General features: G+C 42.1%; 1 protein-coding gene across 2 annotated transcripts in view; it reads left to right on the top strand.

Annotated features, from left to right (window-relative positions):
- The window catches only part of NIN (ninein), a 114,242-nt gene that overhangs the window by 70,866 nt on the left and 15,775 nt on the right, over nt 1-27,601 (top strand). For both annotated transcript variants that reach the window (XM_069735551.1, XM_069735556.1), the window contains exons 8-27: nt 618-785; nt 995-1,131; nt 1,583-1,723; nt 2,007-2,181; nt 2,259-2,369; nt 3,163-3,252; nt 3,342-3,480; nt 3,876-3,997; nt 4,080-4,603; nt 7,281-10,169; nt 11,003-11,128; nt 11,490-11,559; nt 11,662-11,835; nt 14,302-14,400; nt 15,884-16,006; nt 18,694-18,807; nt 18,971-19,117; nt 24,774-24,953; nt 25,142-25,291; nt 25,433-25,534. In XM_069735551.1, the coding sequence (XP_069591652.1) occupies nt 618-785; nt 995-1,131; nt 1,583-1,723; nt 2,007-2,181; nt 2,259-2,369; nt 3,163-3,252; nt 3,342-3,480; nt 3,876-3,997; nt 4,080-4,603; nt 7,281-10,169; nt 11,003-11,128; nt 11,490-11,559; nt 11,662-11,835; nt 14,302-14,400; nt 15,884-16,006; nt 18,694-18,807; nt 18,971-19,117; nt 24,774-24,953; nt 25,142-25,291; nt 25,433-25,534 (5,781 nt within the window). The remainder of the gene's footprint in view (nt 1-617; nt 786-994; nt 1,132-1,582; nt 1,724-2,006; nt 2,182-2,258; nt 2,370-3,162; nt 3,253-3,341; nt 3,481-3,875; nt 3,998-4,079; nt 4,604-7,280; nt 10,170-11,002; nt 11,129-11,489; nt 11,560-11,661; nt 11,836-14,301; nt 14,401-15,883; nt 16,007-18,693; nt 18,808-18,970; nt 19,118-24,773; nt 24,954-25,141; nt 25,292-25,432; nt 25,535-27,601) is intronic.

Raw genomic sequence — 27,601 nt, 5'->3', positions numbered from 1 at the left:
GTGTGGTCTTAAACTCTTGGGTGTGGGCGCCTCTTGATGACCACACTCACTTGACTAAAGCGACTAGATTTTATATGAGAAAGAGGAGGCCACATCTCATGAATTGAAAAGAAAAACCATGCTGGACTTGGGAGATTAGCGGCATTTACACCAGGTAAAAAAAATACTATTTTATGGAAAATTAAAGGTCCCCTTAAATCCTTTTTGCTTTCCAGAGTAAAGTTGTGATCTCTAGCCTGCATGTATGCGGCACTGCACCCGTTCTCTGTTGGCGTCTTCACCATTGCCTCTTTGCCTACTATCACCACTTTCCTATTATAAGTGCTTTGCAGTCATTGCTGTGATGATTGGGTTGTGGTCTTCTGCTGCACCATCCATGGTCCATCTTGAAATACATTATTATGCCTGCCAGATAGTTGTGTGGTCACCTGGTGGAAAATCTATGCAACGAGACGGATCAGTATGAACATGTACAAGACTTGATAAGACAATCTTAGACCTTCTGGCTTATTTCCTTCTCGAATGACTTAAACTTTTAACAAAAATAATTCATCACAATTTTGAAGTAAAATGTTTGCCCAATGCGTTGACTCAAAACGTTTGACTTAAATATTTAGCCTTACGATGAGAGTGGGAGGAGGACGCTAACCCCATCTGCCATGACTGGGACAATCTGCTTCCGCTTATTCTCCAAACTTGACGATGGGATGGGTTATGGCTCTGTGGAGGATATCATCGACTTGTGGCATGAAGAAGGACTGGAAAACGGACCGACCATACTCAAGGTTAGCCATTTCATCTGCCTTGTTACCAGCTTTTTCAGGGACCCCTCTTTCAAGCCCAGAGCAGTTAGGTGCTGCTTTTCCCAATTGAAGTTGTTGGCCACACTGCTTGCCCATCCTTTCCAGCTCTTAAGAACTATTGTTCACACATTTTGTAAAATCCTGGTCATTGCTCATGGCTTTTTTTGTTTTCCTTCTTTCTTGCTCTTCAGGCTTTGGATTTTAATCTAGAAGGCAAACTCAATCTGACAGAATTGACTATGACTCTGGAAAATGAGCTTCTGATCACTAAAAATGAGATCTACCAAGCGGCTCTCGTCAGCTTTCGCTCTGAGATCAGACACTTATTGTAAGTTTGCATTTATTTTTTTTTGCTTCTTAAGTACCGGTAGTTTAAAATCTAGGACATCATCCTGCTACAACATTGATCTAGTTTTACAGGTTATCCAACAGCCCAGAGTGGGCCTCCAATCCTGTCATTGTTGGGAAGCCATGTAATAACTTGGTCCTCCAGGATGATAGCATCTGCCCCATCTAAAAAGTCAATTTGAACAGGAGTTTCCTGAATTGAGAACCCTCTGTAGTCCCTGACTGCTCCTTTATGTTTTGGACCATTATGTGACCTATATCTATTAGAGGACTATAATCTGGGTCTACCCACGGTGGCCAAAAGGAGACTCCAGAAGCTTTGACATGATTCCTGTAGGCTTTTACTATTGACGAGCACCAGGTATTTGGGCCTTTGTGCCTCTACTAAACTGTGTTGTGTTTTAAGACTGACAAATGTCTTCTTTCTATAGAGAACGTACTGACCAGGCGATGCGAGAAAAAGAGAAGCTCCGGATGGATTTGGAGAAAAATGAAAAACTAAAATGTCTGATGGCATCAGAAGTGGACGACCATCATGCTGCAATTGAGCGCCACAATGAATACAACATTCGGTTGGTACTTTTTGTTTGGTGGCTTACACTTTTCTCTTTCGATTGAGCTACAGGAAAGGTCTCACCAAGAAGGTGAAAAGGAGCAACATATGTGTAGTGAGATATCTGCCTTCATGGCAGTCTACGGTCATCGGGGAGTGTAGCCACGAATGAGCTGATCTCTGGAGGTCCTGCAACTAAACTTGATGGTTGCCCATGTCTGTGCGAAATCATCCAGAATAGCTCTTAACAGTAAGGAGACATTATGGCGCTGCTCTAATTTCTTGGTATCTGAATATTCTAGAAAGCTGGACGAGGAGTACAAGGAGAGGACGGCGGCTCTGAAAATAGAGCTGCGAAAAGAGCGGGAGCAGATATTGCAGCAAACCAACCGGCAACGCCTGGACCTGGAGCAAGAGCTCGATAAGATCAAATTGGAGGAGAATTACCTGCGGGATCGGCTTACCTTATCCATAAAGGTAGGGAGATTTTTGTTATTTGACTATACGTTGGGAAATGGGGTCTTCTCCTATTGATTCCCGCCTTTGTCTCATAGGAGAGCAGCCGTATGGAAAATGAGTTGTTGGAGACATCTGAGAAGCTGGCGGACTGCGAGCTGCTGACAGCTAAGCTGCAGAAGACTCTGGACAATATACTGCTGGAAAAGGTTTGTGTAGCTGTGTTCATTGGTGTCTTTGTCTTGAGTTTTCCATAGGTTAGGACTCATACTTTTTGGTAGTACTGGAATCTGATGACCTTGTGTACACATTTGCGGCTACCACCACAGTGGTGGCCGCTCCCTCTCCAGTGACGTTCATGGTATGGTAGTAATGGTAAGAGTTGAGAAAACACGGCTGCTAGTTTTGCTAGGAACTGCTCCATTAAACTGTATGAAAACTTCGTGGACTCCTATTTTCCCCATAATTGCATATCCCAGTGATGCAGACTAGAGATGCAATAAATGCCTTTGGGGTCTTCAGGAAGTCACAAATCCAGTGCCTCCTGCTTTCTTCCTAAATTAACAGTCCGGACCAGTGTCATGGTCACTGCTGCTGTTCTGAACTGTGTGCTCTACCGTACTGCAAGTAAAGACAGCATTACCCCTGTCTACCTCACATGCTGGCAGAGACACAAGCTGCAGAGCAGCGCTCCTTTCCTTGGAAACCAACCACCTCTGATGGCCTGCAGAGGTGGCTGGTAATCTTGGCAACCAGCAGTAAACTATAGAGTTAAAAATCTCTACATTCTTGGTAATAGAGAGGATTTTTAATAAAAGGTAAATTGTAAAGCTGCTTGTTTTTTCATGAACTTTGCATTCTTTTTCCCATTTAGGGTCAGAAGACTGACACATTAAGGCGGGGCCAGATCTTTCTGTAAAGAATGGGGTTTTCTCATTTTAAGTTTTTAGTTTTAGGTGCGCACATGAAAGTAAAAATAAATTCCTTACTTTTTTTTTTCAGTTTGGGGATTTGGATCCGAGCTGTGTTGAGTTTTTTTGTCACGAGGAGAAGTTGATGCAAGTGCGGAATGAATACGAGCGGCAGCGCAGGGCGAGTACATGAATCAATAAGTGTCTGCTGCTTCGCAGGAAAGGTCAGCATACAAATACTCATCCTGACCCATCATTCATCTCCCCCAGGAGCTGCAAGATCGTATTGATGAATTGCAGCTGGAGCTCGAAGATTATAGAGCTCAAGGTATTCGGGGCTTAAGAACATCACTGAAGACTTCATTATTTGATGAAATTGATAATAAAAATGCTGTGGACTACGACCAAGGTAAAAAAGGAAAAACTCTGTTGACTTCCATGTCATGGGTGTTTTTAATCTATGTGATGAAGACTAAACCAAGCAAACGTAGGAAGCCATATAGTCTCCGAGGGTGGAGATTAATCTTCATGATCTGCTGTGCCAACCTCCTGGCCATGCAAACAATTGTTAAATCAATAGTAAAATGTTACTTTTCATAGAATGTTATTTTTCTTAGGTTAGGTCCTGGATTATGGTTGACAATTATAATGTTTAATTAACTTAACCCATTACGTTTTGACTTGCACCAGGTCAACCTATTTGAAGCCACCATATTGAAATAATATGGACGTACCCCAATGGTAATGTCCATTGTAACAGAACAAGATCTTTATTTATGTCCAGTAATTGTCTACTTCATGCAGGTATCGGTTCTGAGGATTGTCCTCCACTAAACATGAGTATAGAAGCTGAGATGGCCATCGAGCAGCTGCGAGAGCAGCACCAAAGAGAAATCGAGCAGTTAAAAATGGAACTGGAATCTAAGGTAAGACTTGTTTCTCATTTGCTTACTAGTCTTCTCCAAAAAGTGTACTTAACAGAGGCCCTCTTGGTTTCCGATGTCTTAGGTAACGCACTATGAAGAAAATCTGAAGGAAGCAAAGTGCGTGTTTGAGAGGGAGCAAGATGTCCTCAAACAAAAACTGAACGAGGAGATTCACAAAGCGGAAGAGCAAACACGAGTCTATAAAAAGAGGCACCTAGAATTAGAAGCCGACATCTCAAGGCTGAAAGAGGAGCAGCGGAGAGCAGAATGCGAACATCGCAACCAAACAGACAAAATGGAGGCTGAATTTAGTAACCAGAAACTTCAGCTAATGGAGCAGAAAGCTGCCCTTCAATTGCAATTAGAGGAGGCCAAGGAAACCTATCATAAGGAGAAGGAGGAGCTGGTCCAAAGAGCGGAAGACCTGGAAAAGAAAACTGAAAACAAACTGGTGGAATTGGTGACCACGTATGAGGAGAAGAGGAGTAAAATGGAGCAGAGTTTTAATGACCAAATCTTGAGTTTTCAGGAAAAGCATGATATGGAAAAACTGGAATTAAGAAGTCAATTGCTTGAAAACCATCATCTGGAAGTCCAGGAGGAAAGGTAAAGACTATGTTTTATTCTGTGTGCACGTGGCTTTTACAGGACTGCCATAATACATGGTTGACCTACAGTTGTGGCCAAAAGAGTATTGACACCCTTGCAATTCTGTCAGATAATACTCAGTTTCTTCCTGAAAATGATTGCAAACACAAATTCTTTGTTCTTATTATCTTCATTTAATTTGTCTTAAATGAAGAAACGCAAAAAGAATTGTCCTAAAGCCAAATTGGATATAATTGCACACCAAATTTTAAAAAGGGAGTGGACAAAAGTATTGGCACTGTTCGAAAAATCATGTGATGCTTCTCTAATTTGTGTAATTAACAGCACCTGTAACTTACCTGTGGCACCTAACAGGTGTTGGCAATAACTAAATCACACTTGCAGCCAGTTGACATGGATTAAAGTTGACTCAACCTCTGTCCTGTGTCCTTGTGTGTACCACATTGAGCATGGAGAAAAGAAAGAAAACCAAAGAACTGTCTGGGGACTTGAGAAACCAAATTGTGAGGAAGCATGAGCAATCTCAAGGCTACAAGTCCATCTCCAAAGACCTGAATGTTCCTGTGTCTATCTTGCGCAGTGTCATCAAGAAGTTTAAAGCCCATGGCACTGTGGCTAACCTCCCTAGATGTGGACGGAAAAGAAAAATTGACAACGCAATTTCAACGCAAGATTGTGCGGATGTTGGATAAAGAACCTCGACTAACATCCAAACAAGTTCAAGCTGCCCTGCAGTCCGAGGGTACAACAGTGTCAACCCGTACTATCCGTCGACGTCTGAATGAAAAGGGACTGTATGGTAGGAGACCCAGGAAGACCCCACTTCTTACCCCGTGACATAAAAAAGCCAGGCTGGAGTTTGCCAAAACTTACCTGAAAAAGCCTAAAACATTTTGGAAGAATGTTCTCTGGTCAGATGAGACAAAAGTAGAGCTTTTTGGGCAAAGGCATCAACATAGAGTTTACAGGAGAAAAAAAGAGGCATTCAAAGAAAAGAACACGGTCCCTACAGTCAAATATGGCGGAGGTTCCCTGATGTTTTGGGGTTGCTTTGCTGCCTCTGGACTGCTTGACCGTGTGCATGGCATTATGAAGTCTGAAGACTACCAACAAATTTTGCAGCATAATGTAGGGCCCAGTGTGAGAAAGCTGGGTCTCCCTCAGAGGTCATGGGTCTTCCAGCAGGACAATGACCCAAAACACACTTCAAAAAGCACTAGAAAATGGTTTGAGAGAAAGCACTGGAGGCTTCTAAGGTGGCCAGCAATGAGTCCAGACCTGAATCCCATAGAACACCTGTGGAGAGATCTAAAAATGGCAGTGTAGAGAAGGCACCATTCAAATATCAGGGCCCTGGAGCAGTTTGCTAAAGAAGAATGGTCTAAAATTCCAGCAGAGCATTGTAAGAAACTCATTGATGGTTACCGCAAGCGCGGTTGGTCGCAGTTATTTTGGCTAAAGGTTGTGCAACCAAGTATTAGGCTGAGGGTGCCAATACTTTTCAGGCAAAAGAGAAAAAAAAAGAAAAGGGTGAAACCAGCTCACCTGCTAGGCATGTGCTGTGGGGAAGCTCGGATACCGTGCAGTCATCACGTAAATAGTAAAACAGAACAGGAAAAAGAACACACTGTTCGAAACGCGTAGCCTGCTGCTACTCACTCTCTTGTTCACCATGTTTTTGGACTTTGCATTTTACTCTCAATAAATTGGACTATTTTTGGAAGCTGAATTTTTTTTTTCCTGTTCTGTGCCAATACTTTTGTCTGGCCCATTTTTGGAGTTTTGTGTGAAATGATCAATATTTTGCTTTTTGCTTCATTCTCTTTTGTGTTTTTTCATTTAAGACAAATTAAATGAAGATGATAATACCAAAGAATTTGTGATTGCAATCATTTTCAGGAAGAAACTGCGTATTATCTGACAAAATTGCAGGGGTGTCAATACTTTTGGCCACAACTGTATATCTGGCTTGTTTAGAGTGCTGGCCTGTAGAGGAAGATCTTGGGCAGGTGAATATTCATGTCTTCATTCACTTTAATGCAACAGTTACAATTTTCCTTTTTTTTTCTTCCTTACAATTAATATCACATTGTCATTTTTCTTAATTCTGCTGGTTTTTGCTTGCCAATGTTACAGCTTCTGCCAAATTTCCAATTCTTGGAATCATCCTTTTAATCATTTTTAGTTGATTATTTTAAGTATTAAATTTGTATCCTTTTAAATAATCAATTCTTTTTAGAGGTTTCAATTTTCAAGATCTATTTACACCTGTAATTGAAACAAGATTTTTGTTTTTCTTAAAAGATACCCTCTAAGATTTGAGCAAAAAGACAAAAATGCTCAACTGTGAAATGTCGCCACGATACTCTGACTTCTTTTCGGCAGTTGGTAGAAAGTGAAGTAGAGCAATGTACAGACTTCTAGAAGACCTTTTAGCTCATACATCTCTGGGTCCAGGAGCTTCTGCCCCTTCATCAAGAAATTGGTGGGGGTCCCATCATCTGGATCTCCATTGATCAAAACTTCTGATGTTTCTGAAGTTTTTATTTGCTTCCAAAATTGATCTTTTTTTTTTGTTTTAAAGCCTCAGTCCAGAATGCACACAGAAAGATAGAAACCTAAATAGTCTTACACAATTGTATTTTTATATCCTCTTTTATATTGAATCTTTTAGGAAAAATTTGGAAACTGAGTATAATAGAAGACTCTTAGAAAACGAGGCTCAGTTCATAAGCAAAAATGAGTTAGAAGTGAAAATGTATGAGGGGGACTTGGTTGCTCTAAAAGAGAAGTTTAAAGCTGATCTTCAAGACCTAAATGACCAACATGCAGAAGAAAAATCTCAGTGGGCATTCGAAAAAGAAGAGCTCATCCAAGAGAGTGTAGTATTGCAGGAAAAACTTAAAGAGAAAATAGAAAAAGTTGAAAAAGATAAAAATTCTGCTTGTTCTGAGCTTTCGCAGCAGAAAGATCTGTTTGAGAAGACTTACAAGAAACTGATCAATGGTTTACAGTCTGAAAAGGCTCAGTTGGAAAATGATCTTGAGACTCTGAAAATTGTTTCAAAACAAGTAGAAGTGGTTCTTAATAAAAAGATCCTTCAATTGGAAAATGATTTGCTGGAGGAGTTGACTGAACGAGATGAACAACTTCTTCAAGCAGAGACAAGGGTGAAGCATCTCCAATGCGAACTGGAAGATCTAGAGAAGAAGAAGAAACATGAGACTGAAGAAATTAGTTTCAAACTGTTAGAATCCGAGACAGTTTATAAAGAATTAAGTCTCGGTAATGAGAAAAAAAGACATGAAATGCTTGAGGAAATCACAAAACTTCAGGGAACCATTGGTGAATTGAAAGAGGAAATTGGGTCTTTATCCAGAGTTGAAGCAGAATATAAGTCAGTTGCGAAAGAAAATTTGGACCTTAAGATTGTTGTTTCTCAGCTCCAGGAGAGTTTGGTACTTCTTGAAGAGGAACGAAGCCGAAACCAGAGTCTGCAAAATGTCTATGAGAAGACTGTGAAAGAGAATGTTAAGTTATTGTCTGATAATTCTAGTCTTCAAGAGAAACTGAAGAATGAGATCTGTAATGCTAGGGTGGAGAAAGATCAATATGTGGCTCTGTTGGAGGAGAAAGTGAAGAACCAAGGTGATCAGTTGTGTGAAGCAGAGAAAAGTATACTAGTTTTGCAAGAAACCATACAAAAAGTGGAAAACAACAATGTGGTCGAGAAAGATCTTCTTAATACTAAACTGAGCAAGTCAAAGGTACTTTATAAGGAAATGTGTGATCAGACCGATTCTAAGAGGCAAGAAATGCTTGTAGAGATTGCTAGACTTCAAAGCACGATCAGTGACTTGCAGAATGAGATCACATCTTTGTCAAAAATCCATTTGGAATATACATCAATGAAGAAAGAGAACCAAGAGTTGAAGAAACTTGTTTCTGACCTACAAGATGGTTCTGCTCTTCTCGATGAAGAAAGGCGCGCTCTCGTGAATTTGCAAAGAGTGCACCAGCACACCATCAAAGAGAACATTCAGCTATTGGCAGAGATTGATAAACTTCAGGAGAAGCTGAGGATAACTGAAGCAAATAAACAAAATGGTGAAAAGTTAGATCATGGAGATGCCCAACATCTTCAAGAAACTGTAGAAAAACTAACAAGCATCCATAAATCTGAGAAGGATGAATTTGACTTCAAACTTCTAGAGTCTGAAAAGCTATACAGAGAAATGTGTGGTAAATACGAAAAGGAGAGCAAAGAAATCACTAGACTGCAAGGTACAATCAAGGAATTGAAGAAAGAAATGGCAACTTTATCTAAGACTAAATTAGACTTGAAGATGATGGAGAAAAAAAAGGAAGAGTTTAAGATGCAACTTCAGAAATGTTTGGCAGTTCCTGAAGTTGGTATGGATGTCTACAAGAGCCTGCAAGCTGTTCATGAGCAAACAGTTAAAGAAAACGTCAAATTGATATCCAAAATGTCTAGGATGCAGAACAAACTTTTGTGGCTTGACAGCAAATACAACTGGAGCAAAGTTAAAAATCAGCCTGCTGAAACAGAGGCAAATTCATTCATGGAACCTGAAGGAGAAGAAGATTCTACAGTTCTGGACTTTCTGTCTTTTAGCCAGTGTAAGGAAACCCTAAATAATGTGAATATGCAACTTCAAAATAAAACTAAGGAACTTGAAGACATCACTAAGGTGTTGTGTAGGCTCGAACAGAGCTATAATGATGCGAAAACTGAAAACAGTCATCTAAAGACACAGGCTGTTCTACTTCAAGAAAAGTTAAGTGGTTTATCTTTGGAGTATGACCAAGTGAAAAAAGCTATTAATCTTGAAGTAATTCCACTACCGGAGCTGGATGATGCACCCATATCTGCTCCTGGTCTTAAACTGCTCTTGGCCGTAGCTAGAAAGGAAAATTTGCAACTGAAAGAAAGCTTGACTGTTTTGGAGCTAAAGAATATGGACGCTATTGAAAACAACAAAGTTCTTTCCTCCGAAGTTTCATGGTTGCAGAAAGAAATCCTAAACATGGAGGAAATGGCGGAAGCTTCTTTAAAGCTTGAACAGTTATATGATGAAGCCAAGAAAGAAAACAATGACCTAAAGTTACTGGTTCAAGTGATGCAGCAGAAAATGTATAGTATTGAGAAAACTCCCATGTCTGTTACAGAAAAACTGGCCATTGACCTGAAAAGGGAAGAAAATTTGGAGCCGCCTTTTCGCTCTGATGAATATTATCCATCTGGTACAACTTTCTCAATACCTCTAGTAGAAAATGTTCACAACTCTGCTGAACAACAACCAGTATGTCCTGACAAGCTTCCAAGAAGTCAAACACTGGATAGAAATGGTGGTAAGCCAGGATTGGTATCAAATGAACAATGTTGGCACGAGCCATCATTAGATCTTGGAGCGTTTGCGAAAGGTCTTCCAGAAATGAGTCCAAGACAGAAGCACTTGACTTGGAACCATGAGCGGAAGACAATCAACTCTAACCTGCCGAACAAGGAGCATGAAATCCCGAATAGGCTTGAACATTTGAGGTAATATACATGCCTACGACCCATCTGTTGATGTCAGCTAAGCGAAGAAACTCCTTCTTGGCTGCTTTCCCTGCTTCTAGAACTAACATTTCTTAAGAGGAACGTAGCAATTTAGCAAAAAAAGACCCTCTAACTTTTCTGTCATCTGGCATAACAAAGTCCTCCAGAAGAGCTCTCTGCTAACCCCTGATTACATAAATACTTTGCTTTTATAATCTTCCTAATTGATTGCACTAATTCTATTGCTGCCAATTAAACACAAAAATGAACTTTTCCTTTCTTGATCTTTCCAATCTGTAGAGAAGTGGTGGGCAGCTGGTCGCGTAAACTTGGAGACTTCAGAAATCCAGTCTCCATATTAGACAGCTCAGGTGCCAGTTGCCCACCACTACGGCAGAGATTTCTTTGCACTTTTTTGGTTTTAATATTGATTTCCTCATCTGGTAATGCAAAGCTTGCTTTTTTTTGTTTCATGCATTGTCCTTTTTTTTTATTTTGATACTATTAGTAATGTAAGTTGACCTAGATATCCATAATAATGGGAACCTGTCCTAGTACAAGTCAAGACAATCACCAATTTGTAGGGTAAATGTGTCAAAGAATTTGTCTTTAGCTACTCTACTGACCCCTATTACAATGATGATCACCCCATCAAGCCTTTTAGCTTTTGTGGGTATCTCCTAGAGCTACAGCTAAAGACTAATGGTTATATTTTAAAAAAAAAAAAAAATGTCAAAAGCCCTATATCCAGAATGTCAATTTCCAACAAGGAGGACACTACTTGTATAGTAGTATATAACGTATATTAAAGTGATGGTTTCTACCTTTTGTAGACATGAGAATGAGAACCTACAGGAGGAGAACAGTACATTATTAAGCCAGATAACCTCATTGCAACACGAAGCTGAACTCCATAACCAAAGAATTGCCGAGCTTATTGACAACTATGAAGATATGCGGTAAGTATATTTTCCAAAGCCTGCATTCTTGACTCCAGATCCTGGTGGACCATGATGGATACATAGAGCTGGTGTAGACTTATAGGTGAAGGGCATTTAGACTTTGGCTACACAGCAACTTTGGCCACGACACAGAGTTTTGTTCGGTGCCGCTGCTAAATTGCTGCTCAATTTAAGTGAATGGGGTCATATTGCGACCCCCAAGGGTACTGTAACAAGAAAATCAACAATGTCCAACCTTTTTTTTTTTGTCAATTTACTTGCTGCAGTGCGCTTGGGGTCCCGACGGCAATCTTATTAGCTTGTATTGCAATGGTCAAAGACCTCCTAACTATCCCTTTCCTCCAAATTTTTTCTCTAGGGTGAAGCATGAAACTGTGAAGAAAGAAAAACTTACTACGGAGAAGAAAGTTGATGTCTTAACAACTGAGGTCAGTTGCATATTTGCTGCACGTGGTACCAAAAATAGTTTCTGTAGGAACTGGTATACCTTCTCCAGGCTTCTCTGGACTGTTGATATTTTATGTCATTAGAACATGGAACTCAAGCGCAAAAATGAGAAAATGGCTTCAGAAAATGAAGAGTTATTCTCCAAAAATTCAAGGAACCAGGAGGACATTAAAAATCTGGCCTGCAAAATAACGCTGCTTCTCAAACAGAAAGACCCAGAGGAGTGGAAGCAAGAGATTGAAGGCTACAGGACCAAAGTAAATATATTTTTATTATTGATCTGGGTCAGCTGCCCGTATAAATGCACCAAGAACATCGTACCAGTAGGCACCCCTGGCTTCTATACCCTTTCATAGACCCACACAGATCATGATGTTTCCTTGGATTGCCAAGCCTACTTTATATTTGCTTGGTGCCATGCTGGCCCTTTTGATGCTAATTCATGTTTGACTCTTCTAGCTCTCTCTCTAAAGGTATCAACCACTGAGGACTCTCAATTCTAAATATTTTTTTATCTCTCTCTCTATAAGACATACTGTACGTCAGGTAAACTAAAGGGTTTGTCCATTCAAAGAAGCATTTTATGTATTTCTTAGCATGACATGGATCTTCTAAGAGTTTCACCTGCTCGAGACCCACCCCCGTTGGTCAGAGGAAAAAGAAACTCTTAGGCCGGCTTCACACTTGCGAGTTTTACGGACGTAAGAGCGCAGAAACTACGTCCGTAAAACTCGCAAAAAATACGGCACAATTATTCTCTATGCCCCTGCTCCTATCTGCCGTATTTTACTGATCAGTATTATACGGCTTTCTACGGCCGTATAAAATCGCAGCATGCTGCGTTTGTCACCGTACTGCGCAAGAAATACGCCAATGAAAGTCTATGGAAGCGTGAAAAATACGGATTACACACGGACAAGCAGTGTGACTTGCGAGAAATACGCAGCGCTGTTAGAGAGAAAAGCCGGTAATTCAGTGCGGTGTACAGTAAAATCACACTGACAGCTTACAGTAGAATAGGTAGAATAAATGTGTACACATAGAATAGGTATATATATATATATATATGTCAGTGAGACACATATATGTATATATATTAATATTTATTCCAGCGCTATACAGCTTGAAAGCCGGTAATTCAATTACCGGCTTTTTCTTTCTCCTTCCTAAAACCCGACATGATTTGAGACATGGTTTACATACAGTAAACCATGTCTTCTCTCCATTTTTTTTGCAGATTCCACACTACTAATGTCAGTAGAGTGTATCTGCAAAATTTGGCCGTTCTAGCTCTTAAAATAAAGGGTTAAATGGCGGAAAAAATTGGCGTGGGCTCCCGCGCAATTTTCTCCGCCAGAGTAGTAAAGCCAGTGACTGAGGGCAGATATTAATAGCCTGGAGAGGGTCCATGGTTATTGGCCCCCCCCCCGGCTAAAAATATCTGCCCCCAGCCACCCCAGAAAAGGCACATCTGGAAGATGCGCCTATTCTGGCACTTGGCCACTCTCTTCCCATTCCCGTGTAGCAGTGGGATATGGGGTAATGAAGGGTTAATGCCACCTTGCTATTGTAAGGTGACATTAAGCCTAATTAATAATGGAGAGGCGTCAATTATGACACCTATCCATTATTAATCCAATTGTAGTAAAGGGTTAAATAAAACACAAACACATTATTTAAAATTATTTTAATGAAATAAAAACAATGGTTGTTGGAGTATTTTATTCTACGCCCAATCCAGTCACTGAAGACCCTCGTTCTGTGAAAGAAAAAACATAATAAACCAACAATATACTTACCCTCCGCAGATCTGTAACGTCCAACGATGTAAATCCTTCTGAAGGGGTTAAAACCTTTTGCAGCAAGGAGCTTTGCTAATGCAGGCTTCTCCTTGCTGCAAAACCCCGGGGAATGAGTCTAAATATAGATCAATGAGCTATATTTAGCTTCATTTGCGGTGAGGCGCCCTCTGCTGGATGTTCATAGATCGTGGGAACTTTCCTAGAAAAGGCTTTTTTCTTTTTGGGACACATGGATCATTTCTATAGCGGTATGTTGGTTTTGCAAGCCTGCGAGAAAACCACGCAGTACGGATGCCATACGGATTACATACGGAGGATGCCATGAGCAAAAAACGCTGACACACCCTGCCTACGGAGGAGCTACGGACCACTATTTTCGGGACATTTCAGCGTATTACGGCCGTAATATACGGACCGTATTTTCATACGCTGAGTGTGAAGCCGGCCTTACTCTGGTGGACATGGTGCAACTATGAATGTCATAGTAACCCATAAAGGCCCAAACTATCCAGCATCCTTTGAGGGGGTTTAAGGGATTTGGCAGAATTAGAAAAAATATGGTTTCCTCCTTCTTTAAACAGCGCCACACCCGTCCACAGGTTGTCTGGTATTTCAGCTTGATCCTATCCACCTCACTGAAACTGAACGGCAATTCCAGACACAACCCATATACAGATTTGCATTTTGTGTTTTTTTTTTTGTTTGTTTTATAGGAAAGCAGCCATGTTTTTCTAATGGCAATCCTTAGCACGCAATAGAACTTCATTGGCCACGTTTTCCAGCAGTCACATCTCTGGAGAACGCGCAGTTCGGGAGCTGCGTATTGCTTATTGCTGTGTGTAGGACTGTATGGGACTTGGTGCACTCAGGTATATGTGCTAACGCTTAGAGGTTTTTACTTTTTTTTTTTTTTTCTTCCAGGTGTCCGATGCAGAAAGAGAGTTGTCTGAGGTCAAAACACACAATCGTTTTCTGGAGCAGGAGAACACTCGAATAAAGCAGGAAGTCGAGAAAAAGCAGGTGGGAGTCAAAGGTTTTCAGAGGAGATACAAAGGGCTAGGCATAGTGAGATGTCACTAGTTTTCACATGAGCAGATCTGGGTGCTGAGATCTCAACTGATTGCTGAAGGAAAGAGCGGAAGTGCTCAACTGAGTGCCATGAAACTTTATGCTGTGATTGGTTCACCTAGGACAGACCAGGTCTTTACACAGCTCTCTGAGTCAGTACACAGCTAGCTGTATCAAGGGCTGGCGTTGGGGGCAGGCAAACTAGGCATTTGCTTAGGGCATCCACTTCTCCCAGGCCCCAAGCCAGTGGCATGCTGCTAAACGTACAGATTGGAACCCTACGTAGGCACCTCACTCATCTACACCAGAGTGCCTTTTTATGATTTTTCTACCATACGATATGGGAAAATATTGATCTACTAGTTATCATTTTGTCCCCATCATTTCGATGTAGAGAGGTACAGAAATGAGCGCAGAACAACTTCAATATTGCCAATCACACTTGTTTAGTGGCCCGAATTCAGTACATGTAAATACAACCAAAATGTTTCTGTGTGATGGTGCAATATTTGAGCATTTGGGGCCCACTTTAAACTTTTGCACAGGGCCCCACTTTGTCTAAAACCGGCCCTGACTCTATCATATGGGCACAGTGCACAGTCAACACTCTTCATCTTTGTGTTAGGCTGGTTTCACATTTGCGTCTTTGTCTGCAGCAGTTGATCCGCATACATCTGCATGCATAATGGGTACATACAGTATATTTAACATGGTGTACGCATGGACATGCGTGTGCATGCTTTTGCATACGCATGCATCATTTTGCGGTGTGCGGTGGGGTTCGGTGAATGCAACATGTTGCATTTTTGGAGGCGTCAAAAATCCATCACATATGCGCAAGCATGCACATGTGTATGAGTGCGTTAAAAAAACGCATTACTATCTATGGGAACACATGTGTACGCATGTCTTTGCGTACGCATGTGCTCGATGCGCTTGCATACTTCGGACTGCGCATGTCCAGGAACTGATTGAGACACGCCCTCCTGGAAATATAGAACGCATGCGCATAAAAAATGCAAACACAGGCAAAAAACGCGTACAAACGCAGCATTTTTTTGTGGCATCATGCATAAGATCATGCGGATAATAAACTCTGCGTTTGCATGCGTTTGCGTATGCAGATGATACGCTGCGCACATAGACGCAAATGTGAACTTAGCCTTAGTGATTGATTTATACATTTCCAACAGGAGTAACCGAGGAACATGGCTATGCACCTCAGTAGAGCAGCTGTAATGTGGAAGCCAGGTTGTCCGCTTCTTCCGACCTTCACTTCACATCACTAGACATTACAAATCATTTAATTGTTGAAAAAAGTTTTAAAAATGTCAGAACGTTCCCTATGATGTTACTGTGGGAGGAGTCATTGTGTGAGATGAGCGCTGGTGTCTGGGTGTTACTAAAACTGACATTAATTATTGTTTTTCCACAGCTTTTCAAAAACTCCAAGGTCAGTGATCTGAGAAATGAGATCTCGCTCCTGACAAAGAAAACCGAAAAACTGCTGAAAGAGAAGGAAGCTCTGGGAGAAGAACTGAACAGATGTGTGGCCAAGGTACTGGGGGGATGGCACCCGTAATTTCCTCAAAATATTTTGTCAAATTCCTCCACAATTTGCTAATTATCCAGCAGAGAACTCAGACTAAGGCTATGTGTGCATGGAGTGAAACTCAGAACAAAACTCCCACATTTTTGAAGAGTTTTGAGATTTAGACACTGATGAATTTCTGCTCCAAAACTTCCTTTGAAAAAAAAATTTAATGTTTTTATCTTTTTTGGCACAACAAGAAAGCTGGCCGACCATACAGTACGTTATTTATGGCCATAAAGGGGCCTGGCTTAGTTTTGAATACTACGTGACCTGTGCTATATACTATGTGGCTGCTATATACATACATAAATACATATCTTAGAATACACGATGCGTTAGAATCGGGCCACCATCTAAATATATACATATATATATATATTTAGATGGTGGCCCGATTCTAACGCATCGTGTATTCTAAGATATGTATTTATGTATGTATATAGCACAGGTCACGTAGTGTATATAGGAGCCATGCAGTATATAGCAGACAAATACTACGTGGCCTGTGCTATATACTATGTGGCTGCTATATACATTCATATTGTAGAATACCCGATGCGTTAATACAGGCCACGCAATATATAACAGTGGCCACGTACTATATAACACAGGCGACGTAGTATATAACACTGGCCATGTAATATATAGCACAGCCCACGCAGTATATAGCAGCCACGTAGTATATAACACTGTCCACGCAGTATATAGCAGCCACGTAGTATATAACAGTGGCCACGTATTATATAACACTGCCCACGCAGTATATAGCACAGCCCACAGAGTATATCACACAGCCCACATAGTATATAACACTGACTATGTAGTATATAGCAGCCACGCGGTATCTAACACTGTCCACGTAGTATACAGCAGTGTGGGCACCATATCCCTGTTAAAAAAAAAAATAATTAAAATAAAAAATAGTTATATACTCACCCCTGGGATCCAGCGAAGTTCCGACGATGCGCGCGCGCGGCTGCCGCGATCTTCCGTTCCCAAGATGCATTGCAAAATTACCCAGATGACCGCTAAGTCTTCTGGGTAATTTCGCAATGCATCGCTGGGAACGGAAGATGGCAGCAGGCTCGTGCGGCTCGGTGGACTACGGAGGGTGAGAATAGCAGGTTTTTTGTTTTTTTTTTTAATTATTTTTAGCATTAAATTTTTTTACTATTGATGCCGCATAGGCAGCATCAATAGTAAAAAGTTGGGGACACACAGGGTTAATAGCGGTGGTAACGGAGGGCGCTACCCGCGGCATAACGCGGTCCGTTACCGCCGGCATTAACCCTGTGTGAGCGGTGACTGGAGGGGAGTATGCGGGCGCTGGGCACTGACTGCGGGGAGTAAGGAGCGGCCATTTTCTTCTGGACTGTGCCCGTCGCTGATTGATTGTGGCTGTTATGCCGCGACCAATCAGCGACTTGGATTTCCATGACAGAGGCCGCGACCAATATATATATATATATATATATATATATATATATATATATATATATATATATATATATATATATATATATATATATATATATATATATATATATATATATATATATATATATATTTTTATATATATATAGATATATATATATATATATATATATATATATATATATATATATATATATATATATATATATATATATATATATAATTTTTTTTTTTTTTTTTTTTTTTTGAGACTTAGTACAATATTCTTATGGTCATGAAAGCAAAAACAATAGCGAAAAGAACCTTACTAGAATTAGTTTTATCAGGTCAGCGCACCTCTCCTAAAAAAGAAATGCGATAACCTCTATCCCCCGAATCGACACATGCCTTGCGCAGGCGTGTACTACGGAGGACAGAGAATGAACTTCAATCCAATATTGCAGCCAGCATGCAGCCAGTGGGTAAGGAAAGGGTGAAGCAAAAACCCCAAAACCCCGCCTCCATGGCTGAAGATTGTTCCCTCCAAATTCAGTTGACAGTGTCCCTTTAAGGTTCAGGGGTGAGTATTGGGTTTGACATGCAGGAGATCGGTGCAGGTCTGTCTGAGTGAAACTAAACGAAGACCAGAGACTTGAGCGAGCCATTACCGCACCTACGGATTATATGGTGGTGCAGTCGTTCTTGGCAACGGACTGACACGGACGTGTCGGCTGCGAACCAGAGGATAAAGTTTTGCACTTGTTTGTTAGTTGGGAAATAAAGTCGTATAAGTTGAACTTTCTTGGGCCAATGCTAGTGATCAGCGTACGTGCTCGGACAGGGTGTTATATTAGCATGCTCGGGTGCAAACAGAGTGACTTTGGCGAGACATGCAGCCGCATGGACTCAAACATTCTATTCAAGCAGGCCTAACTCACTCTGTTAGCACCAGAGCATGCTCAGATGACACCTTGTCCGAGCATGTTCGCTCATCACTAGTCACTGCCTTATTGCAGCACGGACACAGAAGCCCCTGCCTTACAGCACTGGTAAGCAAACTAAGCAAGCAGGGCCATATCTCTGGAACCGTATGGCGGGTTAAAAGAAACAAAAACCTCAGGGAAGCAGCGGGAATAAAATATGAGCATAAACTGAGCAGCGATCTGGTGATGGGTGGGTAAAGGAATTTCTCTGTGTACATCTTCTCTGTAAGCCTCTCATTCTCCGTGTTTTCTCAGTCCTCCAAGGTTGGCCTCCTGGAGAATAAATTAGCAAGTCTAAAGCAGGAACAGAAGACGTGGGAGCAGCAATCACTTTCTCTAAAATCTCAGGTCACCGCATCTCAGGAGAAGGTAGGTACAAGCTGTTTTTTTTTGTGGACTGCTCTGTTCTTAATGAAACAGCACCACTCTTGCATAAAGGCTGTGTGTGGCACTGCAGCCAGATTTTTTTTTTTTCTTTTTTTTTTTTTTTGTGCATCCTCTTTAATTTACAATAACTTCTGCTCCTTTTTAGATTCATAGTTTGGAGGAAAATCTGCAGAGCGTCAGCCTCCAGATGGCTTGCATCAAGTCAGATCTCCGGGTCGCACAGCAAGAGAAAGAGTCATTAAAACAAGAAGTGATGTCACTACACAAACAGCTGCAGCACGCCAACTCCAAGGTGAGAGGTTTACTGCTCATGCCAGAGGCAACATTATTATTATTATTATTATTATTATTATTATTATTATTATTATTATTTTTATATTTTTCAATTTACGTATACATCTAATAGTGAGTTCAACTCTAGATCATAATACATAATATGTGTAACTAAAGATCAGTAAAGGGTCAGTAATGTATGTACACAGTGACTGCACCAGCAGAATAGTGAGTGCAGCTCTGGAGTATAATACAGGATGTAACTCAGGATCAGTACAGGATCAGTAATGTAATGTATGTACACAGTGACTGCACCAGCAGAATAGTGAGTGCAGCTCTGGAGTATAATACAGGATGTAACTCAGGATCAGTACAGGATCAGTAATGTATGTACACAGTGACTGCACCAGCAGAATAGTGAGTGCAGCTCAGAAGGATAATACAGGATGTAACTCAGGATCAGTAATGTAATGTATGTACACAGTGACTGCACCAGCAGAATAGTGAGTGCAGCTCTGGGGTATAATACAGGATGTAACTCAGGATCAGTACAGGATCAGTAATGTATGTACACAGTGACTGCACCAGCAGAATAGTGAGTGCAGTTCTGGGGTATAATACAGGATGTAACTCAGGATCAGTAATGTAATGTATGTACACAGTGACTGCACCAGCAGAATAGTGAGTGCAGCTCTGGGGTATAATACAGGATGTAACTCAGGATCAGTACAGGATCAGTAATGTATGTACACAGTGACTGCACCAGCAGAATAGTGAGTGCAGCTCAGAAGGATAATACAGGATGTAACTCAGGATCAGTAATGTAATGTATGTACACAGTGACTGCACCAGCAGAATAGTGAGTGCAGCTCTGGGGTATAATACAGGATGTAACTCAGGATCAGTACAGGATCAGTAATGTAATGTATGTACACAGTGACTGCACCAGCAGAATAGTGAGTGCAGCTCAGAAGGATAATACAGGATGTAACTCAGGATCAGTAATGTAATGTATGTACACAGTGACTGCACCAGCAGAATAGTGAGTGCAGCTCTGGGGTATAATACAGGATGTAACTCAGGATCAGTACAGGATCAGTAATGTAATGTATGTACACAGTGACTGCACCAGCAGAATAGTGAGTGCAGCTCAGAAGGATAATACAGGATGTAACTCAGGATCAGTAATGTAATGTATGTACACAGTGACTGCACCAGCAGAATAGTGAGTGCAGCTCTGGAGTATAATACAGGATGTAACTCTGGATCAGTAATGTAATGTATGTACACAGTGACTGCACCAGCAGAATAGTGAGTGCAGCTCTGGAGTATAATACAGGATGTAACTCAGGATCAGTAATGTATGTACACAGTGACTGCACCAGCCTAATAGTGAGTGCAGCTCTGGAGTATAATACAGGATGTAACTCAGGATCAGTAATTTAATGCATGTACACAGTGACTGCACCAGCCTAATGGTGAGTGCAGCTCTGGAGTATAATACAGGATATAACTCAGGATCAGTAATGTAATGTATGTACACAGTGATTGCACCAGCCTAATAGTGAGTGCAGCTCTGGAGTATAATACAGGATGTAAGCCGCTACAAGTATATAGAAAAGGACGGCACTAGAGCGATGCAATATCCAGTAAGCAGGACTGGTAACGGAATCCCAAACGTCAGGCGTCACGAATGCTAGGGGTTGCAGTGCTCTGCATATAAAATGTGAACCAGAAGTCCATATATGAACATAGAAGAGAAAATATGCGGCACTCACCCCAATTTAGCAGTGGAAGACGTGAACTTTAATGGAGAAAATGAGTAAATACATACATCCGTCAGGACATCAGGTAAGCAGGAGGGTGCGGTATTGGAGCTTAGACGACGGCCGTTTCGCACGCTAGGTGCTTCGACGGGTCTCTTCTATGTTCATAATACAGGATGTAACTCAGGATCAGTAATGTACTGTATGTACACAGTGACTGCACCAGCAGAATAGTGAGTGCAGCTCTGGGGTATAATACAGGATGTAACTCAGGATCAGTAATGTACTATATGTAGACAGTGACTGTACCAGCAGAATAGTGAGTGCAGCTCTGCAGTATAATACAGGATGTAACTCAGGATCAGTAATGTACTGTATGTACACAGTGACTGCACCAGCAGAATAGTGAGTGCAGCTCTGGAGTATAATACAGGATGTAACTCAGGATCCGTAATGTACTGTATGTAGACAGTGACTGTACCAGCAGAATAGTGAGTGCAGCTCTGCAGTATAATACAGGATGTAACTCAGGATCAGTAATGTATGTACACAGTGACTGCACCAGCAGAATAGTGAGTGCAGCTCTGGAGTATAATGCAGGATGTAACTCAGGATCAGTAATGTAATGTATGTACACAGTGACTGCACCAGCAGAATAGTGAGTGCAGCTCTGGAGGATAATGCAGGATGTAACTCAGGATCAGTAATGTATGTACACAGTGACTGCACCAGCCTAATAGTGAGTGCAGCTCTGGAGTATAATACAGGATGTAACTCAGGATCAGTAATTTAATGTATGTACACAGTGACTGCACCAGCCTAATGGTGAGTGCAGCTCTGGAGTATAATACAGGATATAACTCAGGATCAGTAATGTAATGTATGTACACAGTGACTGCACCAGCCTAATAGTGAGTGCAGCTCTGGAGTATAATACAGGATGTAACTCAGGATCCGTAATGTACTGTATGTAGACAGTGACTGTACCAGCAGAATAGTGAGTGCAGCTCTGCAGTATAATACAGGATGTAACTCAGGATCAGTAATGTAATGTATGTACACAGTGAGTGCACCAGCAGAATAGTGAGTGCTGCTCTGCAGTATAATACAGGATGTAACTCAGGATCAGTAATGTAATGTAATGTATGTACACAGTGACTGCACCAGCAGAATAGTGAGTGCAGCTCTGGAGTATAATGCAGGATGTAACTCAGGATCAGTAATGTAATGTATGTACACAGTGACTGCACCAGCAGAATAGTGAGTGCAGCTCTGGAGTATAATACAGGATGTAACTCAGGATCAGTAATGTATGTACACAGTGACTGCACCAGCAGAATAGTGAGTGCAGCTCTGGAGTATAATACAGGATGTAACTCAGGATCAGTAATGTATGTACACAGTGACTGCACCAGCAGAATAGTGAGTGCAGCTCTGGAGGATAATGCAGGATGTAACTCAGGATCAGTAATGTATGTACACAGTGACTGCACCAGCAGAATAGTGAGTGCAGCTCTGGAGGATAATGCAGGATGTAACTCAGGATCAGTAATGTAATGTGTGTACATAGTGACTGCACCAGCAGAATAGTGAGTGCAGCTCTGGAGGATAATGCAGGATGTAACTCAGGATCAGTAATGTATGTACACAGTGACTGCACCAGCGTAATAGTGAGTGCAGCTCTGGAGTATAATACAGGATGTAACTCAGGATCAGTAATGTAATGTATGTACACAGTGACTGCACCAGCAGAATAGTGAGTGCAGCTCTGGAGTATAATACAGGATGTAACTCAGGATCAGTAATGTATGTACACAGTGACTGCACCAGCAGAATAGTGAGTGCAGCTCTGGAGTATAATACAGGATGTAACTCAGGATCCGTAATATACTGTATGTAGACAGTGACTGTACCAGCAGAATAGTGAGTGCAGCTCTGCAGTATAATACAGGATGTAACTCAGGATCAGTAATGTAATGTATGTACACAGTGACTGCACCAGTAGAATAGTGAGTGCAGCTCTGCAGTATAATACAGGATGTAACTCAGGATCAGTAATGTAATGTATGTACACAGTGACTGCACCAGCAGAATAGTGAGTGCAGCTCAGAAGGATAATACAGGATGTAACTCAGGATCCGTAATGTAATGTAATGTATGTACACAGTGACTGCACCAGCAGAATAGTGAGTGCAGCTCAGAAGGATAATACAGGATGTAACTCAGGATCAGTAATGTAATGTATTTACACAGTGACTGCACCAGCAGAATAGTGAGTGCAGCTCTGGAGTATAATACAGGATGTAACTCTGGATCAGTAATGTAATGTATGTACACAGTGACTGCACCAGCAGAATAGTGAGTGCAGCTCTGGAGTATAATACAGGATGTAACTCAGGATCAGTAATGTATGTACACAGTGACTGCACCAGCAGAATAGTGAGTGCAGCTCTGGAGTATAATACAGGATGTAACTCAGGATCAGTAATGTATGTACACAGTGACTGCACCAGCAGAATAGTGAGTGCAGCTCTGGAGGATAATGCAGGATGTAACTCAGGATCAGTAATGTATGTACACAGTGACTGCACCAGCCTAATGGTGAGTGCAGCTCTGGAGTATAATACAGGATGTAAGCCGCTACAAGTATATAGAAAAGGACGGCACTAGAGCGATGCAATATCCAGTAAGCAGGACTGGTAACGGAATCCCAAACGTCAGGCGTCACGAATGCTAGGGGTTGCAGTGCTCTGCATATAAAATGTGAACCAGAAGTCCATATATGAACATAGAAGAGAAAATATGCGGCACTCACCCCAATTTAGCAGTGGAAGACGTGAACTTTAATGGAGAAAATGAGTAAATACATACATCCGTCAGGACATCAGGTAAGCAGGAGGGTGCGGTATTGGAGCTTAGACGACGGCCGTTTCACACGCTAGGTGCTTCGACGGGTCTCTTCTATGTTCATAATACAGGATGTAACTCAGGATCAGTAATGTACTGTATGTACACAGTGACTGCACCAGCAGAATAGTGAGTGCAGCTCTGGGGTATAATACAGGATGTAACTCAGGATCAGTAATGTACTGTATGTAGACAGTGACTGTACCAGCAGAATAGTGAGTGCAGCTCTGCAGTATAATACAGGATGTAACTCAGGATCAGTAATGTATGTACACAGTGACTGCACCAGCAGAATAGTGAGTGCAGCTCTGGAGGATAATGCAGTATGTAACTCAGGATCAGTAATGTAATGTGTGTACATAGTGACTGCACCAGCAGAATAGTGAGTGCAGCTCTGGAGGATAATGCAGGATGTAACTCAGGATCAGTAATGTAATGTATGTACACAGTGACTGCACCAGCAGAATAGTGAGTGCAGCTCTGGAGGATAATGCAGGATGTAACTCAGGATCAGTAATGTAATGTATGTACACAGTGACTGCACCAGCAGAATAGTGAGTGCAGCTCTGGAGGATAATGCAGGATGTAACTCAGGATCAGTAATGTAATGTGTGTACATAGTGACTGCACCAGCAGAGTAGTGAGTGCAGCTCTAGAGGATAATGTAGGATGTAACTCAGGATCAGTAATGTATGTACACAGTGACTGCACCAGCAGAATAGTGAGTGCAGCTCTGGAGTATAATACAGGATGTAACTCAGGATCAGTAATGTATGTACACAGTGACTGCACCAGCCTAATAGTGAGTGCAGCTCTGGAGTATAATACAGGATGTAACTCAGGATCAGTAATGTAATGTGTGTACATAGTGACTGCACCAGCAGAATAGTTGTAAAGTTGTGTTGAGGGATGAAAAGCTATTTGAAATAGTTGAGAGTTGGTAGTTAACAACGATCATAGGTTGTCTAATGTCTCCCACCTTTTTTGTGCTGGTTTATATAGAAGCAGGTTCTGGAGATGGCTGCGCAGTCCTCAGGGTTTCAGAACCAGCAGAAGAAGCAGTACTGGGATGATCTGGAGCGGCTGAAAGAGCAGGAGCAGCAGCTTCTAAGACAGGAGAACGAGCGACTGCAGAGAGATGTTCAGAATACAAAGAGCGATCTGACCCAATCCAGGGAAAAGGTACAATGTCGATGATCACTTGGCTGCTTGGGATCATTTCTTTCTACAATAGCAGCACAGTCATCGCCTGAAATACTCTGTGCTGCTGTTGTCAACAATCCTTCCAGGATGAGCAATACATTCTTATGCTCGGATATCCCTTTGAGTCTATAATACATTTTGGTGATTATTTTGCTTGTGTCTTGCAGGTACGACAGCTGGAGTCCAGCATAATATCCCTGAAACATCAGAGGCAGCAGAGCCAGTCCAACCTGGTGAAAGCCCTGGAGCAGGAGAAGTCCGGCCTGAGGCGGGAATGTGAGCAGCTCAAGAAAGATCTGCTAGCTGCAAACAGGAAGGTGGGTTGTGTGCCTTTTTATGAAAGGGTTACCGACCCTAAAGTTATATCAAGATGGAGCTGAGTTGCAGTACATCACAAAACCTATGGACCAGGGAGGCGCTGTAGAGTCATTGATGTGGTTGTCATTTGTAATCCACAGATTAGTCAGCTAAGTGCCCTAGAACGGGATTTAGAAACAATCAAAGCCCAGAATGAAGTCTTACAAGCAAAACAGGGGACATATGATGATCCGTTTATGGAAGTAAGTAGCAGGGGACTTGTGTAATTAATGGTTTTCTCTCCTTAAAGGGATATTCCACAGGATAAGCCTTAAAAGAATTATAGTTGAGGGTCCCAGATGGAGTACCCACATTGAGAGGTGGACCCCCAAATACCTTCCTATTTATTATGCCTGGGGCCAATGTGCTATGATCAGAGAAGTGGTGGCTCCCGCCATAAAAGTTCAGCAAATGTTCCTCTTCTGTTTTTCAAACTTCCCATGAAAAAGAAACCAAGGGAGCCGCACCAGGCAGGAGAAGAAATGTGGTGCCACCCATCTAGCGCTAGTTGTGGGTTCCACCCCTAGCAATATACTACAGATCTATAAGAGGAGAATCCCACAATTGACAGTGTAATCAACCCTCAAAGGAACGAAGTCCGTGATCCACACTACTACATGTGGCCCCAGTGCCATAATCCTACTTGTGCTTGGGACACTCGCGACTTGTTGGAAAGCTCCCTGGACCACAAACCTGTAAATAACCTCTCCCTCCTTGGACCCTATTGATCAACTGCAATCTGTAGGTAAATTTGGCATTAAGAGTTCAGTTTCTATGTGGCACCTCCACTGGGGAAACTAAGTATAAGTATATTACTGTCCATTTATGACGGGCCCTCCAGAGCGAGAGAGATTCTTTGCCTTTATTTACAATTTGACTAAAAGATAAGGATCCTGAACAACACTCAGGATTGTCCCTTTCAGGTTGTCCTATCAAGGCAATATCTAAAGGGCCAATGGCCATATTTATGTCTTATTGCCAGCAGATCGCACTTTCCTATGTTCCTGAACATTTCACCCTTGTGCACCCTCACAGACCTAACATATGTCAATCACTTTTGTCTTTTCAATGATCCCACTTTGTCTGCACTATTGTTATTGTCAAGTTCTCCAGAGGTCTGAAGTTTGCTGGTCCCACCCTTGTGCACTCCTATTAATGCCACCCTTTTGCACCCCACCGACCCATCACACGTGACGTACCAATTGGCTCTGTTTCATCCACTGTTGCCAGTGGCTCTACATTCTGTCTGTGCACTTCAGAGCTTGGTGGTCCAAAGATAGCTGATTACACCAATGCTGAGTTCACCCTTGTGTATTCCAGCAGACCTGCCAGACATTGGATGGCAGTCTGATCACTTTTGTTTTTGCTATGACCCCAATTTTTTTTTTCGACAGTATTATTAAAGAAGCCCCGCAGTGGCTGCAAGATTTTTTTGTTTTGTTTTTATTTTTGCCGATTTTCACCATATGCGCTCCCCCTCCTCCTGATGATTTCACCTGTGTGCACTCCCCCTCCTCCTGATGATTTCTCCCGTGTGCACTCCCCCTTCTCCTGGTGATTTCACCTGTGTGCACTCCCCCTCCTCCTGATGATTTCACCTGTGTGCACTCCCCCTCCTCCTGATGATTTCACCTGTGTGCACTCCCCCTCCTCCTGATGATTTCTCCCGTGTGCACTCCCCCTTCTCCTGGTGATTTCACCTGTGTGTACTTCCCCCTCCTCCTGACTGTTTCACTTGTGTGCACTCATACTCCTCCTGACTATTTCACTTGTGTGCACTGCCCCTCCTTCTGATGATTTCACCCGTGTGTACTGCCTCTCCTCCTGATGATTTCACTCATGAGCACTCCCCCTCCTCCTGGTGATTTCACCTGTGTGCACTTCCACCCCTCCTCCTGGTGATTTCACCCGTGTGCACTTCCACCCCTCCTCCTGATGATTTCACTTGTGTGCACTCCACCTCCACCTGATGATTTCTCCTGTGTGCACTCCCCCCCTCCTCCTGATGATTTCACTTGTGTGCACTCCCCCTCCTCCTGATGATTTCACTTGTGTGCACTCCCCATCCTCCTGATGATTTCTTTTGTGTGCACTCCCCCTCCTCCTGATGATTTCACTTGTGTGCACTCCCCATTCTCCTGATGATTTCTCTTGTGTGCACTCCCCATCCTCCTGATGATTTCTCCCATGTGCACTCCCCCTCCTCCTGGTGATTTCACCTGTGTGTACTCCTACCCCCCCCCCCCCCTCCCCACCCCTCCTGATGATTT

The sequence above is a fragment of the Ranitomeya imitator genome, chromosome 1 (genome assembly GCF_032444005.1).
Source record: "Ranitomeya imitator isolate aRanImi1 chromosome 1, aRanImi1.pri, whole genome shotgun sequence".
Lineage (NCBI taxonomy): Eukaryota > Metazoa > Chordata > Amphibia > Anura > Dendrobatidae > Ranitomeya > Ranitomeya imitator.
Note: the sequence above shows the minus strand (reverse complement) of the source record. Positions and strands in the feature narration are given on the sequence as shown.